A 23,163-nucleotide genomic window follows, 5' to 3' on the forward strand; every position below is an offset into this window, starting at 1 on the left:
TTACATGCCCAAGAAATGCTACTCGGTTCAGCCAAAACTCGCACTTGCTAAACTTAGCGTACAGTGCATGCTCTCTTAACGTTCGTAGAACCTTTTCCAAGTGTACCTCATGTTCCTCGGGGCTCTTTGAATACACCAAAATATCATCTATGAAGACGATGACGAACTGATCCAAAAACTCTTTGAATACCCGATTCATTAAGTCCATAAAAGCAGCAGGGGCATTAGTTAGTCCAAACGGCATTACCGTGAATTCATAGTGCCCATACCTCGTCCTGAATGCCGTCTTTAGGATATCCTCCTTTTTAATCCTCAGTTGATGGTACCCCGTCCTCAAGTCGATCTTTGAAAACATCGATGCTCCTTGCAACTGATCAAATAGGTCATCTATCCTTGGTAGTGGGTACTTATTCTTAATGGTCACCTGATTTAACTGTCTGTAGTCTATGCACAACCTCAAAGATCCATCTTTCTTTCTCACGAATAACACCGGTGCTCCCCATGGAGACGCACTCGGACGGATAAAGCCTCTATCTAGCAACTCCTGCATTTGGACCTTCAATTCCTTCAATTCAGACAGTGACATCCTATAGGGCGCTTTCGAGATTGGTTCCGTCCCTGGGGCTAACTCAATCACGAACTCCACTTCTCTATCAGGTGGCAGTCCCGGCAATTCCTGAGGAAAGACATCGGGAAAATTGCACACCACGGCTATATCTTCTAGCCTCGGCTCTCCAGGCCGTCGAATCAACTACATTTGCCGAAATCCTTGGCACCCTTCATTCGAAGCTTGGCTACCTCGAGCGACGAAATCCAAGGGATCGAGGTTCCTCCTCGGTTTCCCACAAACTCAAATCTAGGATGTCCAACTGGATTAAATTGGATCACCCCGCTACTACGATCCATAATTCTCTGTTTGACTAGCCATCCATACCGACAATCACATCAAAGTCATGCATAGATAAAACCGCCAAATCTATCCTTTCTTCCCTATCACCGATCACTATCTTACAATCGGGACATCCAAACGCAATCAGTACTTTATCATTCAATGGAGTAGTAACACACAGCATAACATCAAGCGATTTCGGCTCAATCCCAGATAATTTAACGAACTGCTCAGATATAAATGAATGCGACGCCCCCGGATCAAACAAGGCATATGCAGCATGATCACAGAGAGAGACAGTACCTGTGACCACGCTAGGCGCGTCCCGAGCCTCCTCCTTGCCATTGCATACACCGGCCTTGGGCGGCGGCTATTCCCGATTGGCCGGTGGATAGCTCTAGTTTGATTTCCATTCCGGGCGGCGGCGGGGAGTGCGGGCGACCCGGCCTGCCTATTGTTGGGGGCGATCCTTCATCGATGGCCCTTCCGCCACATACAAAACAGGACTCGCTCCTATTTGGGCACGGTCCATTCCAAGTGCCTTCCTCCACATAGCCTACATGGGGCGTTCGATAACGGTTTGGCTTCCCAATATTCCTCCGAACGGGAGGGACAAAGCGACTATTTCTCGCCATGGGCCTTTTCCCAAGTTGATGGTCATCCCTAGTCGGGGCATACCGCGATCCAGAGCGGCGGCCCGATCCGTTTGATCTCGCTCAATTGCTCCGGGCCCTTTCATATATCTCGTTATAGCCCCTCAAGTTCAATGAGATCATCTGACTGCGAAGGTCCGGTTTCAGCCCATCCCGGAACCTCCTAGCTTTGTCCATTGGGTCCTCCACCATTCTGGGGGCAAATTTGGACAACCTTGCGAACTCGGCTTCATACTGATCCACCGACATCTGACCCTGGCGAAGTCTCATAAATTTCGCCAATTTCTGCTCTCGGGCGCTTTCCGAAAAGTACTTGCCATTGAAGGTCTCAGTGAAGATGGTCCAGTTTGGAGCAGTACCAGCAGGGAATACTTGACCTCTGGTGGCTCTCCACCAATCGCTGGCATTTTCCTGAAGCTGGTAGACTGCTAAGGTTACTTTCTCTTCCTCAGCACACCCCAGCACCTCAAAAGCTTTCTCTAGCTCTTCTACCCATCTCGGTGCAGCCTCGGGGTCACCTCTCCCATCAAACTTTGGGGGTTTCAACCTCAGAAACTGTTCGACCAGCTTGGACATTGGCCTGATCGCATTTACTCGCACTGAACCAGGATTTCCACCAATCACATTATTCCCCTGACCTCCATTATCCCCAATAATCTCACTAGCAGCTGCAGCGGCAACAGTAGCACTTCTTTCCCCCGTCTGTCTACCTGATAATATTCCCGCATCCTCTAGCGCCCTCCACATTTCATCTACCCTGGGGTCCCCCATAACTCCAGCTAACGGGGCTACGCGACCTCGACCTCTACCTCGACCTCTACCTCGACCTCGACCTCGACTGCTCATCTTACCGATTCTCACAAACGCTCACCTGCTAAGTTCCACGCAGGAATTAAAAACCTAGGCCAACTATACCAGTCTAAGCCCTAGGCAGTGAATCACAACACAATTCACTAAGCAGGCAGCCAATCACAACCGACAACCAATCACAACCAACATAGTTCGTGCACTTACCTCAAGTCCTGACGCACCTGCACCTCACACATTATTGCATAAAAATCACTTATCAAATCATAATCACACAGTCTGGGGTACGCATGGCACACAAATCTCCCTAACTCGGCTACCCCAAAGTCATCGCTCCTTATCACTCCGTGTTTCGACCACCGGGATCGAGCCGACCTTGCTACGATACCAAATCAACGGGATGTCACGCCCCGAACCCCAACGGGCTCGCGACACCCCTTCCACGGTCGTATTGAAAGCGACGTCCCAGGACGCGTCGCCGACCCAAACGAACTACGCAAGCGGAAGCAAAATAAAACAACCTGCGGACAACTAACAAGATGACAAAAGGATAGCACGAAACAATAATTTCATAAAGCAGTCATTAATACAAAACAAGAATCCAGCTACCAATTTAAAAACCACAATTTTCAAAAGGGGCGGTGGTTTACAAGCCTATCTCCTCTACAAAAATATACTCAAAAGACAGGGTAAATTGATCTATCCTTCAATCCCTGTAGTACTCTGGCGGCATCTTCAAGTCGATCACGGTCGCGGATCTGAAAGTGGTTATATAATAACCATGAGAACGAGTCTCAATAAGCAACCCCCTATACCCCACGTAGGCCAATGCGTACCCAGACAAGTCGTACATGCAATCTACATCTACCCCATAACATATAAAATAAAATCGCATCCTTATACTTACCTCACCATCGAACCCATGCTAACACTGCACGTTAGTCATAACATGGTAATGCAGTAATAGTAACTAAATAGCACATCGCAATTGCTCAAACGCCAACCACACTTGCACGCAATTCATCTTACTAATTCGACCACACATTCAACCAGCCAATTCCATCACACGCTCAACCAGCCAATTCAATCACACTCAACCGGACATTTCAATCACACTCAAATCGCATGCGTGGCCGAACATCTTTCTCACGACCCGCGCCACTGCGCCTCAGGTCCATTCTCACTGCCCGCGCCACTGCGCCTCAGGCCCACTTGGCACACCGGCCATTCATGCTTTCACACGGACCGCCGTCAACACGTCCCAAGTCCGTAGCCCTCCGATCAATCCGGGCTCAATTTCCAATGACCGACGTAAATACGTCCCGGTCCAACACACCTCTAACGGGCCACCGTCAACACGTCTCAAGCCCGCATCCATTTGGCACACCGGCCATTCATGCCTTCACACGGACCGCCGTCAACACGTCCCAAGTCCGTAGCCCTCCGATCAATCCGGGCTTATAATCGACAGGCATGCACACGCCATTCAATTCAATCAATTTCACGCCAATTACATCAAACGATCCATATTCACAATTCGCCACGTCAATCCACAAACCCGACGTTCAAGTCGGCCACGTACGATCACCCAAATCATGCACATCATTTTATCCAATCCAATTAGCACAATCATATCATAATATAATTAAATTAAATCACGCTCTAACCGTTCTAAACCCGAGACAAGTCATAAAATACCCAAAGTACTAGGTAGGGTTTAGAAAGTCACTTACTTCAATTTGGCTCGGGAAAAACCCGCACGGGCTCAAAAACGGGCCGGATGAACAAAGGCCGAATGAACAAGAACGGGCCCTAATGAAACAAAGGTTCGGAATGAACAGTAATGGGCCCCGGATGAACAGTACTCGGAATGAACAGTGACGCCCCTCCCCCCCTCGGCTGAACCGTACGAGCAAGGGCGCGGGCTCGGCCACGGCTCGGGGCACTCTCGGGCTGGCTGGGCAGGGTCGCCGGGGCTAGGTGGTGGTAGACGGGCGGCGACGGCGGCCGGTACGGCGCGCGCGGCTGCTTGGTCGGTCGGCGGCGGGGAGAGCCCAAAACAGGGGAGGCGTCGGGGAGGAAGAAAAAACGAGAGGAAGAAAGGTGGTGGCGGCCAAGGGGAAGCGGAGGTCGGCGGAGGTGGGCGAGGAGAGACCGGGTGGCGGAGGCGGGCGCGGCCGGCCGGAACGGTGGCTCGCGGCGGCATGAAGGCAGGAGCCGAAACGGGGGAAGGCGTCGGGGAAGAGAGAAACGGGGAGAGGAAGTCGCGCGGCGGCCGGAGGTGGCACGGCGGCGTCTCGGGTGGCCGGGGCGACGGAGGGACAGGCCGGCGGACGGCCGGGCAGCGCCGGACCACGGCGGAGCGCGCTGACAAGGCTTCTTGCTCGCGTGCAGCGTGGGCGGATGTGGCCGGCGACAAGCGGACAAGGCCGACGAGCGGCGGTCGCGGGCGACGAGCGCGGCCTGGCTTCGTCGGGCGACGGCGGCGACGGCGAGCAGACGGCGACGGCGGAGGCAAGCTCGGTCGGCGTCTAGGCGGTGCGAAAGCGAAGCAAAAACGATCGAGCGACGAAGGAGGAGGAAGAAGAAGAAGAAAGAAGGAAGAAGAAAAAGAAAAAGGAAAGAGAGAGAAGGAGAAGGGATGGGTCCGACACAGGGGAGAAGGGATAGACGTGCGCAGGGGGAGGTGACCGGGGAGAGAGAGAGAGAGAGAGAGAGAGAGAGAGAGAGAGAGAGAAAACAATAAAAAAATTTAACTTCAATCAAATATTAAATGCGATCCGATGACCCAAATTCAAAATCGAAAGCGATCTACCGGTCCAAAATAAGCCTCGCATATAAAAAAGGGACAAAGGCCGAATTAATTAAATCAAACTATATCGAGGGAGGTCTACTAGTCCAAATTCGCACCCGGTCAAAATCTCCCCTTTTTTCATTATTCCTGACAATCTCAACGCTGGCTACGATAATATTGACACCGTCCAATTTATTTCGTCCTGAAACTCCCGAAAATCGACTGTCAAGTTCGGGGTCTAAATAACGGCCAAATTCGATCGAGCGCGATTCTAGCGAAATCTCAATTTTAAAACAATAACCGAGAGTGATCAGTTCCCGGGCGAGATTTTACTATAAGCACACTGACGAATTACACGTTTTATAAATCCCAACTATGGGCCGAAATTCGGAATGTCACAGACAGCGTCGGTGTTCACTTTTAAATTTATATATATAAACAAATATATATATATATATATATATATATATATATATATATATATATATATATACAAACATAAAAGTGCACAATCATTATATATGTATTTCGTGAGCATCGTATGCACACATGCCCATGACAAAAATTAAATTAAATTAAATCCCATTTAATTTAATTTCAGTCCGACTCAAGTCGATTGCAAACATATTTACAATATCGTCTCTTCCGTACAACGTCATCCTAAATTAATTATGGTGTGTGACATCCCTAGGTTCATCACTGAGCTGGTAGTAAGACTTGCACCAACACATTAGTACTCCCAAGAGAATTGATTGTCCCGATCAACCTCTAGGTCTTACAAGCCACGATTGACATCTAGCAATATGTCATGGCTACATAGACAGTGTGAATGCTTTAATAACATAACAAACCTGTCAACTTTGGCTATAATATAATTCAATCCCTCTGTCTTACTATGTTCCGATCGAACAAAGACCATGGAATATTTGTCAAGCCACCAATTCGATCATATGTACAAACCTAATTGACATATATTTTATATGAGACATGAACAGTTCATTCTCGGTTACAACCCCGGCCGAGGATTTTAATATAGTGTCAAGATTAGATTGCATAGGATATCATTATTGTACCTTGCATATAACAAGAAGACAGATTCCATTTTGCGCACATGTGTAACTTCGTATGTGAACGAATTATGGCCAACAAGTACAGAGACGGATCAACGAACCGGCAATATGCGCACCTATGAACCATAGCCATCCAACATACAAGTCAACATTGTGCCTCAGGTCTAAGGATTATTTACACAAGACCAGAGCATGAACGATTAGACATTGACCACGCTAAAAGCTTCCATGTTGCTAATCGTTCTATGCGTGTCACGTTCAATGAACTTGTCTAGTATAAGCACCTGTTTTCTAACTTGGGCATCACAATACCCAATGACTCATGACTCGTCATTCCCTTAAGTATCCAATATTTAATGGTGAAGTTAAGAATACACCGGTCTTAACAGGATTATTAATATCCACTCAATGATCCATCGACCAGGAACAATTTAAAGAGTCAATCTAACTGTGAACCTGTCACACATATTCTTAACGTCTCAAGAATAGGTCTAGTCACAACTGATTTTATGGAATCATTCATATATTTAAATAATTGAACAAATGAATGAATACGTCCTTGCCATTAAATAAATAATGAAATTGATACAACTTAAATCCCTAACATGTAACTATTACATGGTGACTTTAGGGCATACATCTAACAATTGAAACATATAGAGACCCATTAAGTTCGTGATAACAATTTCAATTTTCATTTTACACAAAATGAAAACAGCCCATTATGCATAATTGTCCGTTTTTATAAAACACATGGTTCCCGAACATAAAAAGTTTTCAACGGGAATAAATGTTGAAAATGTTTGTGGTTTATTTTTCTAAAGTTAAGAAGCACATTTTGAATTTAAAGTAGACGAGGTTCTCATTCAAAATGAATAATTTTGAAAATAATTTTTTTTTTGGTTTGGTAGGTGTAAAAGAATTTGAAAAAAGTCTTCACTTGAAAACAATTTAAAAAAAAAATTTAACAAAAAAGTCCTAAACATATGGCACTTGTGCCAATTCAGTCTTAATCCTTTCAATTTGGCCAATCTAGTCTTAACCTTTTGACAATTTGCCAATGAAGTTCATTAGGCTAATTTTGACCGGAAATCATTAACATGGACACCGGCCATCTTACGTGATACGGCCAACGCTGACGTGGACAATTTTTATGATTTTAAAATAAATTTTCTGAAATTTTCTTTTTCTTTCCCTTTTCCTTTTGTCAATGGCCGGCAGCCACATGCGATGGTCGGCAAGGGATGGCCTCGTCTAGGTGAGAGTCACCCATGCTGCCATCGGAGAGGGTCGGAGTGACATCTATAATTTTCTAGGTTCGATAATAATATTTGGGATGTAAAGTTAAGTACTAATCAGCTAGGAGTATTGGATGGCACCTATGGAATCTCGTTGGTTTATAATTTTGTGACGCATGAAAAGTATGAATGATGGGTTTTCATGACCGTAGTCGCCCGAAGTCCGATGCGTTAAAATTAAATTGATAAATGTTAACATATTCGTTAATGGTGTAGAGTGACGGTAATTGTAGAAAGGGATTGTTATGCTCTGAATTACATATTTGATGATTTTCGAATTTTAGATTGACTGAGTTAAGATTTTCCTAATGTTTGATATATGTCACTGATAATTTTAGCGAGTTCAAAATATTTTTTTTCATTTATCAATAATTAGAACAAACATCATTGTTTATTTATTGGAGTACAAAATATCTTGATAGACTATCGAAATTTATACTTTGAAAATCATATATTGAGCCATTTGTCACTGTTTAATTTGTACACGTGTCTCTTCATTTTCCACCAAGTATTTTACCCACATGTTCTTAGTTGGTGACATTGAACTTAGTCTAACAATGATATCATGTATTATATAAACTCTTTCAACTTTAGCCAATTAATGCTCTTGATGACTCATTCATGCATTTCACTTGGCTGAAGAAGCTCTGTCTTTTCCAATCAAAATATCTCCTTTTAGCTACTCTTATTAAGCAACTTGTATCTTTTGGATTGGAACACCTATTTCTCTCTTCACACCTAGTGTTTTTTAACCAAAGATCATCATTACTTTTAAGCTTGATTGGTTATTCTTATCTCTTGATAAGTCTTGATCTTCTAAGTTCATTTCCCTTGGTCGCATCATTGGGAGGAACTATATGATTTTGCCTTTTGTGACTTTCTAACTCGAACACATCTCTTGCATTCTCCACCTAGCACTTTTTAACCTCAAGTCATCATTTTTTTAATCTTCATTACTTGTTCTTATCTCCCTTGCTTGTATAACCGTATCTCCTTATGTCTTTAAGTTTCAAAAGAATTCCAACTTGTTCTTGCAAAGAAAAGGGAGATCTCCTGTCACTTTCATCTTCTATTTTCACTTTCTGCTCTTTCGATTTAAAAGCAAAAATTTCATACTTGTGTTGTCCAAGCTTTGAAATTCCATCTTTCAAGAGTCACAATGTGATTTGGTGAACTTTATTCTCTTTTCTTAAACAAGTTTTGTTAAAAGATAAAAAGATGCTAATCTTTGTTTTTGCTTATCTTGCTTTAAAGGTGGTTAAAGTTTTGTTTTGTCCAAGTTTTGTTCAAGGTAAGTAAAAAACTCTAGGGGCTAAGTAGATTGATAAACTTAATACTTTTGACTTGGTTAGTTGATGTTTGTTAATTTAGTTTGAATTTGATGTTAAGCAAGAGTCAATAATGGCAAGTTACGATATTGCAATGACCTTGAGATGTTTTGATTGATTTCCTTGAGTTGTGGTAGCAAGTTGTATGCGAAAATGACGATATTAGGCTTGAAAGTGTTATTTACGCAAGCTTGACTTACCTACCGCTTATACTCACTTGTAGCTTATATCCACTTGCCGTTTATACCCATTCGCCAGCTATACACACTTGCCATTTATAGTGACCTGCCGCTTATACTCACCTGCCGATTATATTCACTTATTGGTTATACTCACTTGCCGGGTACACGTACTTGCTGATTATATCCACGGGTCAACTATACCCATTTGTCGATTATACCCACTTGTTAGTTATATATATATATATATATTTGTCAATTGTACTTACCTATCCATTATATCCACTTGTCGATTATACCTACTTGTTAGTTTTAGCCACTGGTCAATATTACACATTTGTCGGTTTTTTGAATCTGTTAATATTGCTCTCATGAGAATAGAAAGGAGGTAAGAATGTTATCACCTCTTATGTGATTAGATGAAAGAGCAAGGTAAGTATGTTTTGGAAGAGATTTGCATGAAAATATGATGTGTACCGGATGTAAAAGAACGTTGGTTTCGTTGTTGATTCAAGGGTGATCATATGATTATAATGTTATCATATGCATTGTTGCTATGTGATTAAATATGGAAAATAATATGAAAATTATTTCCGTCGCCCACATATTGGTGGTGACGATGCCTCAGAGTTGAGAAGCCCATGAGTCAGGATGCCCTGGAGCTGAGATGCCCCTTGTATCGAGATGCCCTAAGAGTATTCGGGATGCCTTGGGAGGTGAGATGCCCAGTGTGTCGGGATGCCCCGAGAGTGTTCGGGATGTCTCGGGAGGCAATATGCCTCGTGTGTCTAGATGCCCTAAGAGTTTGGATGAAATGACATGCTAATAACGGATATGATGCATGTCTATTAATGAACTAATTGGTGAAAATTGTGCATTGTAATATATTATGCCATCCGCATGCATTTGAGTGAATAATCTTGTGTAACGTTGCTAATGGTTTTCATTAACATGTAATGATAGGAAAGAATAGTGCATTTATTCATTCAATTGCCTCTTATAGTTATTCTGCACTTTACTTAAACTCACGTTGTTTGTTAGTACTAAATTGAGTAGTGAGATGATCTCATACCTTAAACTTAGAGATCTCATTTACTAAATTGGACTCACCCCTTCTTTTTCAAATTTGTAGGATGGATCGCCCTCCACCATGCCAGTTTGGAGTTTCTGCTTATTTTCGTTGTAATTATTACGATATGTTTATACCCGAACCAGCCGTAGTTTATACTGAGTGCATTTCTGTGATATGGGTTGACGAGGAGTTTGTTGGACCACTTGGAGGTTTCTATGGGCCCCCTAGTTTCGACAACGATGGCTTGTCGGGGTGAGGTTGTTAATCTGTAATTTAGAAGTGTGGCCTCGTACAACCAAGTTTTTGGGTGTTGGAGTGGTGTGTCGATGATAGGTGACCTCGACCTTTCTCAAGACTTATGTAATGTGTTGTATTTGTACTTTGTTTGGCCACTATATAATGATAGCAACTTCTGAAGTTTTTATAAAAGATGAGGCATATGTATATTAAACTCATGCGATTTATTATATGGTATGTTGTGTAAATTTTATTGTCCTTCCGCATGCCAATAGTAATTACGTGTAATAATCGAAAAAGAATGTGCTGCACATGATGTTTCGAAGCATTATAGTCGGCCTCGTTAAGCCTAGGGTGAGTGCCAGCGAGGGCCTCCCTCTTCAGATCTGGTGAGGTCGACCCTTGCCTAGGCTAAGGTCACCTCGCCGGGCATCGCATGGGCAAGGGCGAGGCATGGCGAGGGTTAACCTAGCTAGATTTGGTGAGGGGGCGTCTCGCCGACCATCACCTATGTGCAATGGCCGGCGACCGATCACTGCCAAAAAAAAAAGGGAAAGAAATGGAAAGATTAAAAAAAGGAAAAATTTTAAAATTTTTCTAAAAGTTATCTACGTTAGCGCCGGCTCTGCCATGTAGGACGGTCGGTATCTACGTCAACGATATCAAGCCAAAATTGGCCGGATAGACTTCATTGGCAAATTGTCAAAAGGTTTAGGACTGAACCGGTACAAATGCAATATGTTTAGGACTTCTTTGGTAACTTCCATGAATTTTTAATATGTGATTAAAGGTGTCCTAAGAGGTGTTTTTGTGTTTAATTTGAATATGCAAATAGACAAGAATTGGCGGGAAACAAAGTAAGATGACTCGAAAGACCTAATGATGGCACAAAGTGAGTGCACTAACGATTAATTTTATGTTTGAGACAACAGTGGAGACAAATAAGGAATCAATGGACCACCCTCTAGTGAAAAAAACGGGTCAGAAACTTATCATACCATTCGATAACAACAAGGTTCATCTGAAGATAGAGCAGAAATAAATTGTAAAATAATACTTGCAGGTTTTATCTAGCCGGGGATGATTTTGCCTCCTGTCTTAAAATCGCTGCCAATGACCACGCTTTATAATTAAGATCTAGAGTCTTCTCACGTTCTTGCCAAAAGTGTCTTGCCACTCAAGAGACAAAGACAGCACCCAACTCTCCCATTTCCTTTAAATTACTTCAAACCAAATGTGGAAAAGCCTCTATTTAAGGAAAGGCAACTTAAGACATCCACACACACATATGAGTGTACATGTGGATCTATATTATATATATACTTTGATATCCAACATGTATATTGAGTACAGCAGAATGGGGAATCAAATTTCTCTGGGCGGTATTGGACGAGGTAATAATACATGCGTGAAGCAATTCCTTCATTTATTGTTCCTAATGCATGCTTGACAACCATCGATTTGAAATGTGGTGGTAAGTCTCATGCCGCTGAAGTGGTATGATTACTGCTTCTCATTTCGATCATTTTACATGATTTTAAAAACCGACATCACTGTATACATATGACTTAGTCAAGTTATAATCGGCAGTCGCATCGCATGAGCTTTCGGCACGGTTCACGACATTGACCCAATATATACTATTACACCTAACATGTTGCTTTAAAGGTAAATTCTTTGTTCTCATAGACAATAAGCTAGAGGGATTGAATCTTTCCCTGAGGAGTGTTGTATAGAGAAGCTGGCAAGAAGTCATCTGGTGGAGAACTGGCAAAGGCCAGTTCACAAGTCAAATTAGATTAGGATTCCATTGTTTATCTCAGGGTCCGTTTTGAGCAGTGAGCCAAGCAAGTTGGAAACTCCATCCCACTTTCCTAGACCCCCCCAAAAAGAAGCAAAACCCTAAATAGGAAATTGAATACACCATATGCTAGAAGTTCTAGAGACGGCCGAAGCAAAGGGTTCCCATATTTGAACCCGGAACACCAATGGGAAATGCTAGATTTCCGCTCACCGTGAATCAAATATCCCATTAATTGGATGCATGGGGATCCACCTATTAAACAACGACCGGATGCCTCATGCGTCCTGACCCTAGATGCATTCAATGGCTCTGAAACATGAGTGTATATGTTAAATCAAGAATCGAAGATATTTACGTATTTTTGCAACTGTGAACGTAAAGCTACGTAACTTGGATATCTCATTTTCTATATGCTTTTTCGTGATTATCTAGCATCAAATTTCGAGTAGAACTCAATAAAACTGAAGTATGGTCGAAAGAAAGATCTAAATCATTCAATTTTCATGTATTAAAGCTACTGATAGCGATTGGTTAGCTTTGATTGCAAAATAACAAATTCGATCAGTTTTACGTCGTTTGCAACTAATTAAAGAAGCATAGTTAATCCACCATTTGAGAAATACCAGATCACAAAATAATGCTTTCACCATATAACAGTACAAGATTGTGAACATATGGTGCGGAACAAGACATGTCATCTTGCAGAACCGAGTTAACACCTCCCCCAAGTAGAATCAACTAATCATTCGGCTTTTCCCTTAGTTAAAGCCACACAACAGTTAAGATCACTGTATCCAATTTAATACCACAACACCCCAATCTCCACATATATATTTCCTTATGCCTTTTCATTTCATTTTTGTTCTATTTTTCTTCATTTTTTTTATATTTTGAACTAGGGAAAAATGTCCAGAGTTAATGGCATTTTTCATATTTATTTATACGAATCAAATGCTAAAAAAAGTTGTCAAAGACAATATATCTTACACTAGGGTAAGTGGACCTTTGCACACATTAAAACTGACACATCTCTTTATGTCTCTCTTCACCACCTTAGCCGTCTGATCCTCATGCAAAAGCCTTAGAAAACACAATGGGCTTTGCGATACCTAATCCCATCTCATTAAAAAAAAACTGACCAGCATTAGAATAAATTTAGTTTGCTCTTTGTTCTTGTTTTTTTATCCCTCATTGTAACCCACTTCAAATCGCAGCCTTAGCTACGAAGAACATTTTCAAGACGACCGACGACTTTCTTCAATCTTCCCTCACAAGGAAACGCCTCCATTTAAGACCTAACCAAGAACTCGCGAGTCCTACTGATCTTTCTCTTTTGTCTTCTTCTGTTTCTTGAAGGTTATAAATCACAAAGGGTTTTCAGCGAGGCGCTGGTTTGTGGTCATCATCGTTCGTTTCGGCGAGCTTCTTCCATCATCTGTTTCTCATCTTTTTCCTGGAAAAGAGGAACCATCATCCCTCCTGATCTGGAAAGATTTGTTTCCGAGTGGTGAGGAGCAAAAATGGTGAAGGGGAAGATCGCGATCCGAAAGATTAATTGCTCGAAGAGCAGGCAAGTGACTTTCTTCAAGCGAAGGACTGGGCTGATAAAGAAGGCAAAGGAGCTCTCCATTCTTTGCGACGCTGAAATCGGTGTCATCATCTTCTCTTGCACCGGCAAGCTTTACGACTACGCAAGCACCAGGTAAGCTCTCTCTTCCCATCATCAAAATAAATTTTCTTTGGTGCCCAATAAAAAGAAAAAGAAAAGGTGTAATAATTTTGGTAGAAAAAATTGGACATATGAAATCCATTGGTGATCTATATTTCCCTTTTAAGTCCAGTTGATTGGAGCCTCTATTAAAGATCGAGATCAAAGAATTCAATCTTGTGGTTGAAAATACATAGACTTTGTGTGTTCAATCATTTCAACGAGATTCATTTGTTTTCTGTGAAGAACAGAGCCTGAATATCTTTAATAATACTCCATTGTAATAAAATATGGAGGAAATGTATTTCGAAAGTTGAATTTCATCAATTAGTTCCAATTCTCAATTTACCTTGGGCTAATTATTTGTGCTAGCTAGCTAAACTGGGGGAATTTTGATTTTGTCTTAAAACTTAGAAGTTCTCGTATAATTCCGTACAAATTTTGTGGAAAAAAAAAAGACAAATCTTCTGAAAAATTGTCACGAAATTAATTTTTCTTCAAGCTCGATGTCTACTCTTGCATTCTCATGCAGTTGTTCTTTTTTTTGTTTTGTCTTTGTAGCATGGATTCAGTTATCGAACGCTACAACAAAATGAAGCAAGTTAACCAGCAACAATCAATTACTGCCACGGAGATCCAGGTAATTGCCAAAGACCAAGTAAAAACACACATGTACCCCCTAACTGGCGATAGCTAATCATTTCTTTTGCTGACACTTCACTTGACACCTACAAACTAAAGCTCTCTTTTGCTTAACCGCATTGGAGGTTCAACTTTAAGTCATGCCAAACGCTTGCCCATGGAAGTTCATGAACTAACAAGATATTCAAATCAATGATGGAGAAGACCCAAACAATTATCTTATATTATATCCCAGAGCTTTAAAATATCTTATCGCGAGATATGTATGATCTTTGTATCTATTGTGAGATCACTGCCAATCCTTCTAAATGATTATGGTTTTTAATGGAGGCATAATTTGATTCAGATGTTCTAGGCACATGCATGTTGGCTCTTGACCAAAGATTAAAGAACTGAAAGTTAGTTCTGATGAGGGATGCAAACTAATGATGGTCTAGATAAATTGGGCTAAATTTAAGACCTCCATTGGCAATACCATATGAAAAATTCTATGGGGACGCTAATATTAATCTAAAAACTTGAGCAACATATAGGTAGAGCATGGTCAGATGTTAATTTAACGCACCACCGCTTAGTGCATTTAGAATAAAGATTTGGACTTGAAGCTTGGAGAATAAAAAATAAGATGAACCAGATAATCTATGCCGTAAAAGGGGGCATGTAGTATTTGAACTTGACTCCAATACTAGTGAAATCTTGTGCCCCTCTCTCAATATTAGAAGCTTTAACTAGTAGATAGATTTGTAAATCGTGTGATCTTATATTCAAATGAGATAAAAGGCCCTCTCGTTTTTACGAGCTCCAACAATTTTTATCTTACAAATTTGCAAACAAAACGGAGAGAGCTAGATTAGTACTATTCAGAGTAAGAATGTGAAGGATCAGAGAGTAATTTAAGTTTGATACAGCATCCGTATGTAGAAGTCATGATTAATTGCATGAGTCCAATTCTGTGCACTAATTTTACTCCATTAGTTTTTTAAAAAGGAGGCGGATAGCTTGATGCAACAGCTGAGCTGTGTGCAGGAATGCAACAGGTACATCTTTTGCTTTACCCCATTTTTAATGACTGGGTTACGTTGTTTTTTCCTTTTAAATGAGGATTAATTCAACCTGGAAATGACCAGCATATAGTCAGAGTTTTCAAAAAGCTATGCAAGCTAAGCTTAACTAATACTGTAACTACAAGTAGTTTAATATGTAACTTCGGATCACACTTGGAAGTGAAGGAAATCAAAGTAAGACGACCTATGATAGAGATTCTCGCCTATACATACGTAACCTTTATATTAACGTCAACATACCATCTTAAATATTATTTTTGTCCCCCAAATTTACTTTGAAGTAAATGAAAAACCAAACTTGATGAAAGATATTGTAAATGGGTTTCCATTGACAATGTTGGCTAGATTTGAAGTCTTAAGTAACCACTAGTGAACATGCAGTTAACAAATATGACCTTTTCCAACCAGAGGATCATGTCATTAATGTTCTTGTTATGTCTGTTGATATCGTTGAGCATTGTGTAGAAATGAGGTGATGATCTTCCTTCTGCGGAAAAATATATGTGTTTGTGTACTTGTTTCCTCTTCTACATATATGAATCGAAACAACTGTTCATTCTTGGATTGGTAATCCGAAATATCATGTACAAATGAAATAAATTAAGTTTGCCGGTGAAACTCGAGGTCCTTGCCACAAGAATAATGCATTTCATTAGTGTATTTCGTGAATGTTTTGTCAAAAAATTGAGCATTTGCCATTAATTTGATCGTGATCGAGCACACAGGCGACTGAGGGGAGAAGAGCTTTCTAAACTGAGTTTGGAGGACTTGAAAAATTTGGAAAATGTCTTAGAATTGGGTTTGAAAAATGTCCGCTCAAGGAAGGTAATATACATGATGACCCTATCATTGATATTGTGAGAAAGATCCTGATTCAGTTTTATTTGATTTGTTCTCGGCATGCTTTTGTATTCTCATGTTACGATAATTTCTTATTGTTCATCTGCATAGGACCAGAGTTTCATGGAAGAAATGCGGGAGTTAAAGAGAAAGGTTTAGCATGGAAAACAATATCCCCTCTCTCTCTCTCTCTCTCTCTCATGATCCTAAAATAGAATTGCTTCATCCTTGCACATAATTGATTTCTTGAGGGGTTTGCAGGTTGATGATGTTGAACAAGAAAATGTAGAATTGCGGAAGAAGTTGAGAGTCGGAAGTCGAGATCATAGAGAATCAAAGGGGGAGGTACATACTTTTTTCCTAAGAGCCCATAGACCAATCAAGGAATTGTTTGCCTTCACTACAAAATCACTTCTTTTACCAAGGTCAAAATAAAGGACAATGCTTGAACTATTTGTCACATAATAGACAAGTCCCTCCTGGACATGGGAAGGACTTGCCTGGACTCGAGTCGATGATGACCGTCAATGATTCGGTTGGATGGATAAGGAACTCATGCTTCTACAAACACCTAAACATTTTTTTCTTTTTTCTCAAGAAAAGACTTTGAAATTTCTCAGATAGGGTTTCACCGTGTTGGAATCATGCTGCTTTCTTGTAATTGTCCAACATTTGGACTCAACAGTTTTTCCAACTTATCAATATTTCAAATCGGTTCCTCTGTCTCAGTTTTCTGCCGAAAGTAGTTCCAGTAAAGATACGAGCAAGATTGGTGCTCAAGCAATACAGTTTAAAGATGACATGCCTGAACGTATCCTTCTCCAGTTAAGCTTGCAACCAAAGCCCTATCTTTTGGATGCGCAAGAATCTGCAAGTGGATAGCTGTAAGGATTCTGCTTTGAAGAAACATGCCCGAACGTGTTCCACGTTAGTCTCTATTCCATTATGGACCACAAATATTGTTGTCTACGAACTACAAGATCAATTCATTGTTCGTTTGTTCGTTGCATCTGATGGCAGATAGTCATGGCCGTTGAGGAATGTTGGATATGCTGCCCTACAGATGAATTCCTACGACGGCATACTTACAAATAAAAGTGGATTCATGTGGTGTAGAATTACATTTTCTCAGGCGACGTATACCTTTTTGCATACATTTAACCTTAGAATCAGCTATAGTCTTTTACACCCATGTCAATTGACACGAACCATTGTGTTGAATTTGTTCTCCCATATGTACTTGCTCAATAAATGTAACCAGTATACTTTATATGTTATGTATCGTATACACATTATCAGTTGAGTGAAACTTAAAAAGGGGCATCATAGTATCCACCAAGTGCATTTGCAACCTGGGTACCTGATATCTTTCTTCGATAAGAGTAGTAATTAAGTGTCGATATATTGACTTGTGAGGTTGGGTGATTCAATGGATTGCAACCTGAGTGAGGTCCTTGGAACACAGCTCAATATGAAAGTTACATATCATCAACTGAAAATCTTGGATATATCATGAGCGGATCTATAACTGTCATCGTTTTTACACGGTACTTATTTGGAGAACTACAAAAATGACTTTACAGCGCAAAGTAGATTATTAAAATGTCTAACCATTTGCTTCTTTCAAATGAAACTAGGGATTGTAGTCCTTTTTTTTTTTTTTTTTTTGATAACCGAGGATCCACCACCATTTCCAGGGGACGAGCCCGCACAGGTAATCGGAGCACCTATACCTCGGGGAAGACTAGCCCAGCAACCCACCGCCAGGGCCCCCCACTTAAATTACGGAACCGAGCGGAGATTGTAGTCCATTTGATTCCATATTGATCCAAAGGTCAAGGTAAGCTCGAAAGCTCGTCAAATAAAAGAGAGAAGCTTGTAGGTAATCAGTTCCGAGAAATTATTATCGTGTCCAATGGGTTCATCATCAGTCAAACAAGCCATACATCTACATTAGACCTTTGGAACACGAATAATGAGTGTGTCGATTGATATTATTTTTGGACCAGACAACATCAGTAGAATGATCGAAATGCAGGGAAGATAATGATGTACATATAAATAGCTCATGAACATAAACATCATGCGTGCCAGAGAACCCTAAATCATCACTACTTGGCCTCAGATTATTTAACTGAAAATCAGGTGTGAACACAAAAAGTTTCAGGACATGGCTTTCTGGAACCGAGGATCTAGGGTTTGCAAACACAATCAATCCTGCTCCTGGTTTATGAGTGTGAACGCAGCATTGTTTACTTCGCCCTAAGCAGAACGTGCAATGATCATCTGCCAAAATCTCTTTTTGCCTCCTATTTCGTCCATTTCCATGTGCCGATTACGAATAAGACAGAATCTTTTTGATCATGGGACAATGCAGTCCATAGTTAATTATTCTCCTACCACCATGTCATGATTTTCAGACTTGAGCTTTTATTTCCCGTGTTTCCATTACAGAGGACTAGTCAAGCGAATCCTTGATATGATCAATTTAAATAAGGGACATCATCTGCCACTTCTGCAAAATCTTCTGCGGTTGTTGTTCGTGCTCACTTGCTCGGATAACTCATCATCATGTGGAGATCTCAAACTCCGAAAAGATTTTGGAATCATTGAACAGTTGTTACAGTGGGCATCTTTACTATCAGATCTAGAGGCCAGGAAAGAAGAGCTTTTTACATATGGATGGGTACTTGTTTCTGAATCTCTTTTCTCACCTTCAATAATTTATGTATATGGATACTTACTGCAATTCATTTTCCCACTAAAGAATAAAACTCACGATTGTAAATTATATGGTAGTGCCAAAATACAGTCCTAGTTTTTTGAGGAGCAACCACAACTCTAGTTCTCTCCGACGACTGTACTTTGCGATACCATCAAAACTAATTGTAGCATACCTTCATATGCTTAGGAATAAGATAGTTAAATGTTCTTAGTGGATTAAAAACTTGTGTGATACAACCGCTCAAAGTCCAAGCTATATAGATTACATTTGACTTTAGATGTGCTTAATTCAATGTGATATCAGTAACATAGCTTAGTTTTTCTTTCCCCTGGCTAGCCAAGAACAACGGATCCGCAATAATTCTCATCGCACTTTGTTACTTGACCGAGCTAATGAAGCACTCTTGAGATGTTAAACTTACTATTTATCAGGTCTATTTTCAATGTCTGTTTGGACTTCTTATAAGCAGAATGTATTTTTCATGGTTTCCACCAAAGTTCTATCTATTATTCAAATTTCAAAAGATTTTAAAAGATTTATATGTCAATCTACGTGTGAAGTTTGAAAGCTTTCGAGTGTTTCGAATTTAGAAAGTGCCATGTGTAAATGCAATATTAACAAAGAAATAAAAAGTAAAAGTCATTCTACAAACACACTCTATTTCTCAGGCTACAGTTGCCTACCCATCTATTACAAACTTTCTTGAGAATACTTTCTAAGGGAGAAACCATACACAAAATTTAAAAACGTCCTATTTTTAGCTAAAGATTAAAAAGTTCAGGAGAGGAAAGCATGTCATTCTTATTATAAAGTGATAATGACATCATAAGTACTTGAAATATTTGTCCGTTTTATAATTTTTTGCTACCACAACTTTTCAAATTTGGCTTAATACGAGGCATTCGTTACAAAGAATATAACCACATCACGCAACTTTTCTACATGACTCGCTTACTCAATACCAAATAAGTACAATTGCCGATGTGGCTCACTTACTCAATGAAAACTATGTCATCTCCACGTAGGTGTTGAGTGATGAAGAGAGAGGTGGAGTGTACAGGTTGACATTTACTGTTCGCAACTGTAGTGAAGGCCTCGCATTGAGCCCAATTTGAAAATTTGAAATACTCGATTGAATGATAAAAAAAAGTTTAGATACTCGATTGTGAAATGGGTAAGAGTTCAGGTATTTGCGGTGTCACTATCCTATTGTAAATGTGTATTTGAAACATCAATGCATATATGAAATATGGAATCCAGTGGAACAGTAAATCTCTCCCTCTTCTCTCTCGATACCGTTTTCCAATTCCTGACCTAGGGTTTAAGAGAAAGGCACTCAAGCCACGAGGCCAGAGGAAGTGTGTTGTTCGCTGAACTTGTTATGTACCGTGGCTGAGAACATGTCATGAGTGATTTAAGTCTTAAAAGTAAGAACACGCTATCAATTTGAGTAGCATCTCTCTAATGATGAATTTAAAGTTCTTAGATTAGTCTTGTCAACAACCAAAGAACTTGGGCCGGATTGATGTCTTTTTTGTATGATAGCTACGAAAGGATGTCCTTAAATTTGCATTAATACACATTAGAGGCAGTTAATTACTCGTTGCAGCACATCATATTTAGACACATCTCGTTTCACTAAAAATGGGTTTTCCCTAAACAGTGGACAATCTTTCACCAAAAATTTGATTTTAATTTTTTGTACAAAAAAAGGGTTCTGCGTTTATTTCGGATAGGAGAATCGTACGGCTTTTTGACATCTGGGAAATTGTGTGCGTGATGATGATGAACCACTGCCATATTGTTGACGAAAGCCACACCATGTAATTATCGATTCTCTCCATGTGAGTATCATCTTCATTAAAACCAATCAACTGATCAAACTTCAGTGATCGTCGATTTCAAAGAGTTAACTATTTTTTTGGTATAAACACATCCATATATAATATTATCCCGAAGAACATTGAAATTGACGGCATGGCAGAAAAGTTCCCCAAACATCAACCCCAGATATTACTCCGCAAATTGCAGCTAACTCCGTCGGAGTAATTGCAATGCACCTTATTGCCGAAAATTAAGAAGCAAACAACAGCAACAACTCCCATCTCTCTAGAATCTATGCAATGAGGAAGGGCAAGACGGTGAGCATGAAGGAATCGTAGGTGAATGTTGCTGAGCCGGAAAGCATGGTGTCTCTCTCCTTGAATTTCTCGGTTAATCCCTAAAACATATAGAGATCAAAGGAAGATGTCAATATACTAATTGCATATAATTCATGGACTTAGTTCTATTATTTCGGTATCGGCATATACCCCATCCACACAAAGCCAATTGAAAAGAAAATCAAACTATTTATGAATCGTCCACGTGTTGAATTTAGCCGAAAAAAAGGAGAAACTAAAGTACATACCAAACTTTACAAACATTTTATTATTTAATAATCCAGGCCACTAGTCCGGTGGCCATACTTTCCAATCAATCCTGCATTTGTTTATAAATAGGATAATTGTTCTCAAATGGAGAGGCGTGACCCTTGGAAGTAATTAGTGAAAAAATGGAGTACCCTTCCAATAATTAGTAATGTTAATAAGCCAGGAAATTACCTTGACAATGAGGCAGCACCTGCATGAGATAACACCATGTAAAGAAAAGAAAATGTTCAGAAATCCTAAGATTATTATTTGGAAATGGCACATATATTTGGAAGAAACATTAAGTAAGTACTAAGGATAAATTAGAAGATACATAAGAGGAAGCGTACTCGATGAAGTTATCATATTCGATTGCCCGGCTTCCATCTCCATATTTGTCGTACTTAGTGACCAGCAAGTCAACCACCACTGGTGGCACCGCAAACCCCATGCTCAAGAGCGCCTCTCTCAGCTCTGGCCCATCAATTTTCCCACTCCTGTCTCTGTCAAATCTCTCGAATGTGCCCTGAACAATCGTCCCTTAATTATAATTACAGATGAAAGGATCTGATCAAAGATTATAAGGAGAGATTAGAGCTCTTACCCTCCACATTTGAAGACAGTGAAATAGTCCTGTGAATTCCCTTGGCCCTGCAAAATTTTAACCATTTCAAAGTAACTTTGAGTTATACTTGTCCCTCACTTGAGAATGATGAGCCCAAATAACGGGAGGTTATAACATAAGATTGTTTTTGTGCAGAGCTAATTGCTCTTTAATCACTGTGGGAAGTTCTAGCTTAGCTTCATCACCAGGGCCTTTTTTACTGTGCATAACTACTTTACTCTTTTCATGGCATTTTCAACCATGCTTCTCCCTCCTCGATTTAGCATCATTCTACATGTGACAAGCTAGATATAAAACTAGGGTTTTTCCAACTTGGATAGAGAGAGATTAAGAGAGAGAGAGAGGCCAACCAATTCTTCTGGTGTTTGTGTGAGTGAAGAGGTACATGAGAAGGCGAACGGTGCGGAGGCTGAAGCCTTGGTTGTATGAAGAAAGAGCTCTCTGCAACTCTCTATCGTCAACCAGGCCGCTTCCGTCTTGGTCCGCCATCTGGAAGCACGCGACCAGGCTTGGATCGGTGCCCGGTGGAAAGGACGACGGCGTCAGCGCAGCGAACGGGTTCCCGTACGCCTGAGCTGGCGCTGGGTACCCACCACCATAGCCATATCCAGCCATTCTCTCACATGCACCCGGAAAGAAAGAAAGTATTCAAATGACCAGAGCAAGAGGAAGGAGAAGGAGAACTAGTGTGTGATCGTCTTTGAGCAGGTTCTATCTAGGGGTGAAGAAAACAAATAATATAGGTTCATTCTTGAAATTTTGGGATCACCATTTGGTAAAATCACAAGGCTGCCACTGATTTTTCAAATTTCTTGGTGGACCTGCCCCCTCAATACCTCGGTAAGTGCGTTGATACAACTTCTTGATTTTCGATACGACAATTTGAAACGGTCAACAGATTGCCGAACGATGAACCAAGTGGCTATCATGCACATCCGAGAATTTGTCTTTTATGTTTCAGCAAATTGAATACTCATCTTCGAGGCAAATCCTGTGGACTCATTTGGATGCTTGGAT

General features: G+C 40.6%; 2 protein-coding genes across 5 annotated transcripts in view; one reads left to right on the top strand and one right to left on the bottom strand.

The window, feature by feature from the left end:
* The window catches only part of LOC115662947 (MADS-box transcription factor 23-like), a 46,415-nt gene extending 28,758 nt beyond the window's left edge, over positions 1–17,657 (top strand). The window contains exons 1-8 of one of the 4 annotated variants that reach the window (XM_056307268.1): positions 13,407–13,833; positions 14,401–14,479; positions 15,457–15,518; positions 16,271–16,370; positions 16,497–16,538; positions 16,647–16,730; positions 17,115–17,312; positions 17,406–17,657. In XM_056307268.1, coding sequence (XP_056163243.1) covers positions 13,652–13,833; positions 14,401–14,479; positions 15,457–15,518; positions 16,271–16,370; positions 16,497–16,538; positions 16,647–16,730; positions 17,115–17,267 — 702 coding nt within the window. In that variant the 5' untranslated portion in view covers positions 13,407–13,651 and the 3' untranslated portion in view covers positions 17,268–17,312; positions 17,406–17,657. Of the gene's footprint in view, positions 1–13,406; positions 13,834–14,400; positions 14,480–15,456; positions 15,519–16,270; positions 16,371–16,496; positions 16,539–16,646; positions 16,731–17,114; positions 17,313–17,405 lie in introns of those variants that run through there. The other 3 variants (XM_030585037.2, XM_056307271.1, XM_056307269.1) reach the window with 3 other exon arrangements.
* A 3,569-nt stretch (positions 17,658–21,226) lies between these two features.
* LOC115662945 (calcium-binding protein CBP-like) lies at positions 21,227–22,761 on the bottom strand. The gene is made up of 5 exons (XM_030585034.2): positions 22,497–22,761; positions 22,126–22,172; positions 21,872–22,047; positions 21,714–21,732; positions 21,227–21,331 (listed from the first exon to the last, which is right to left on the bottom strand). Exons 1-5 carry the CDS (start codon positions 22,759–22,761, stop codon positions 21,227–21,229), a joined length of 612 nt encoding a protein of 203 aa, XP_030440894.1.
* Positions 22,762–23,163: the final 402 nt, after the last annotated feature.

This window comes from Syzygium oleosum, unplaced genomic scaffold (genome assembly GCF_021117445.2).
Source record: "Syzygium oleosum isolate NSW1041296 unplaced genomic scaffold, Sole_v2.1 Sole_v2.52, whole genome shotgun sequence".
NCBI lineage: Eukaryota > Viridiplantae > Streptophyta > Magnoliopsida > Myrtales > Myrtaceae > Syzygium > Syzygium oleosum.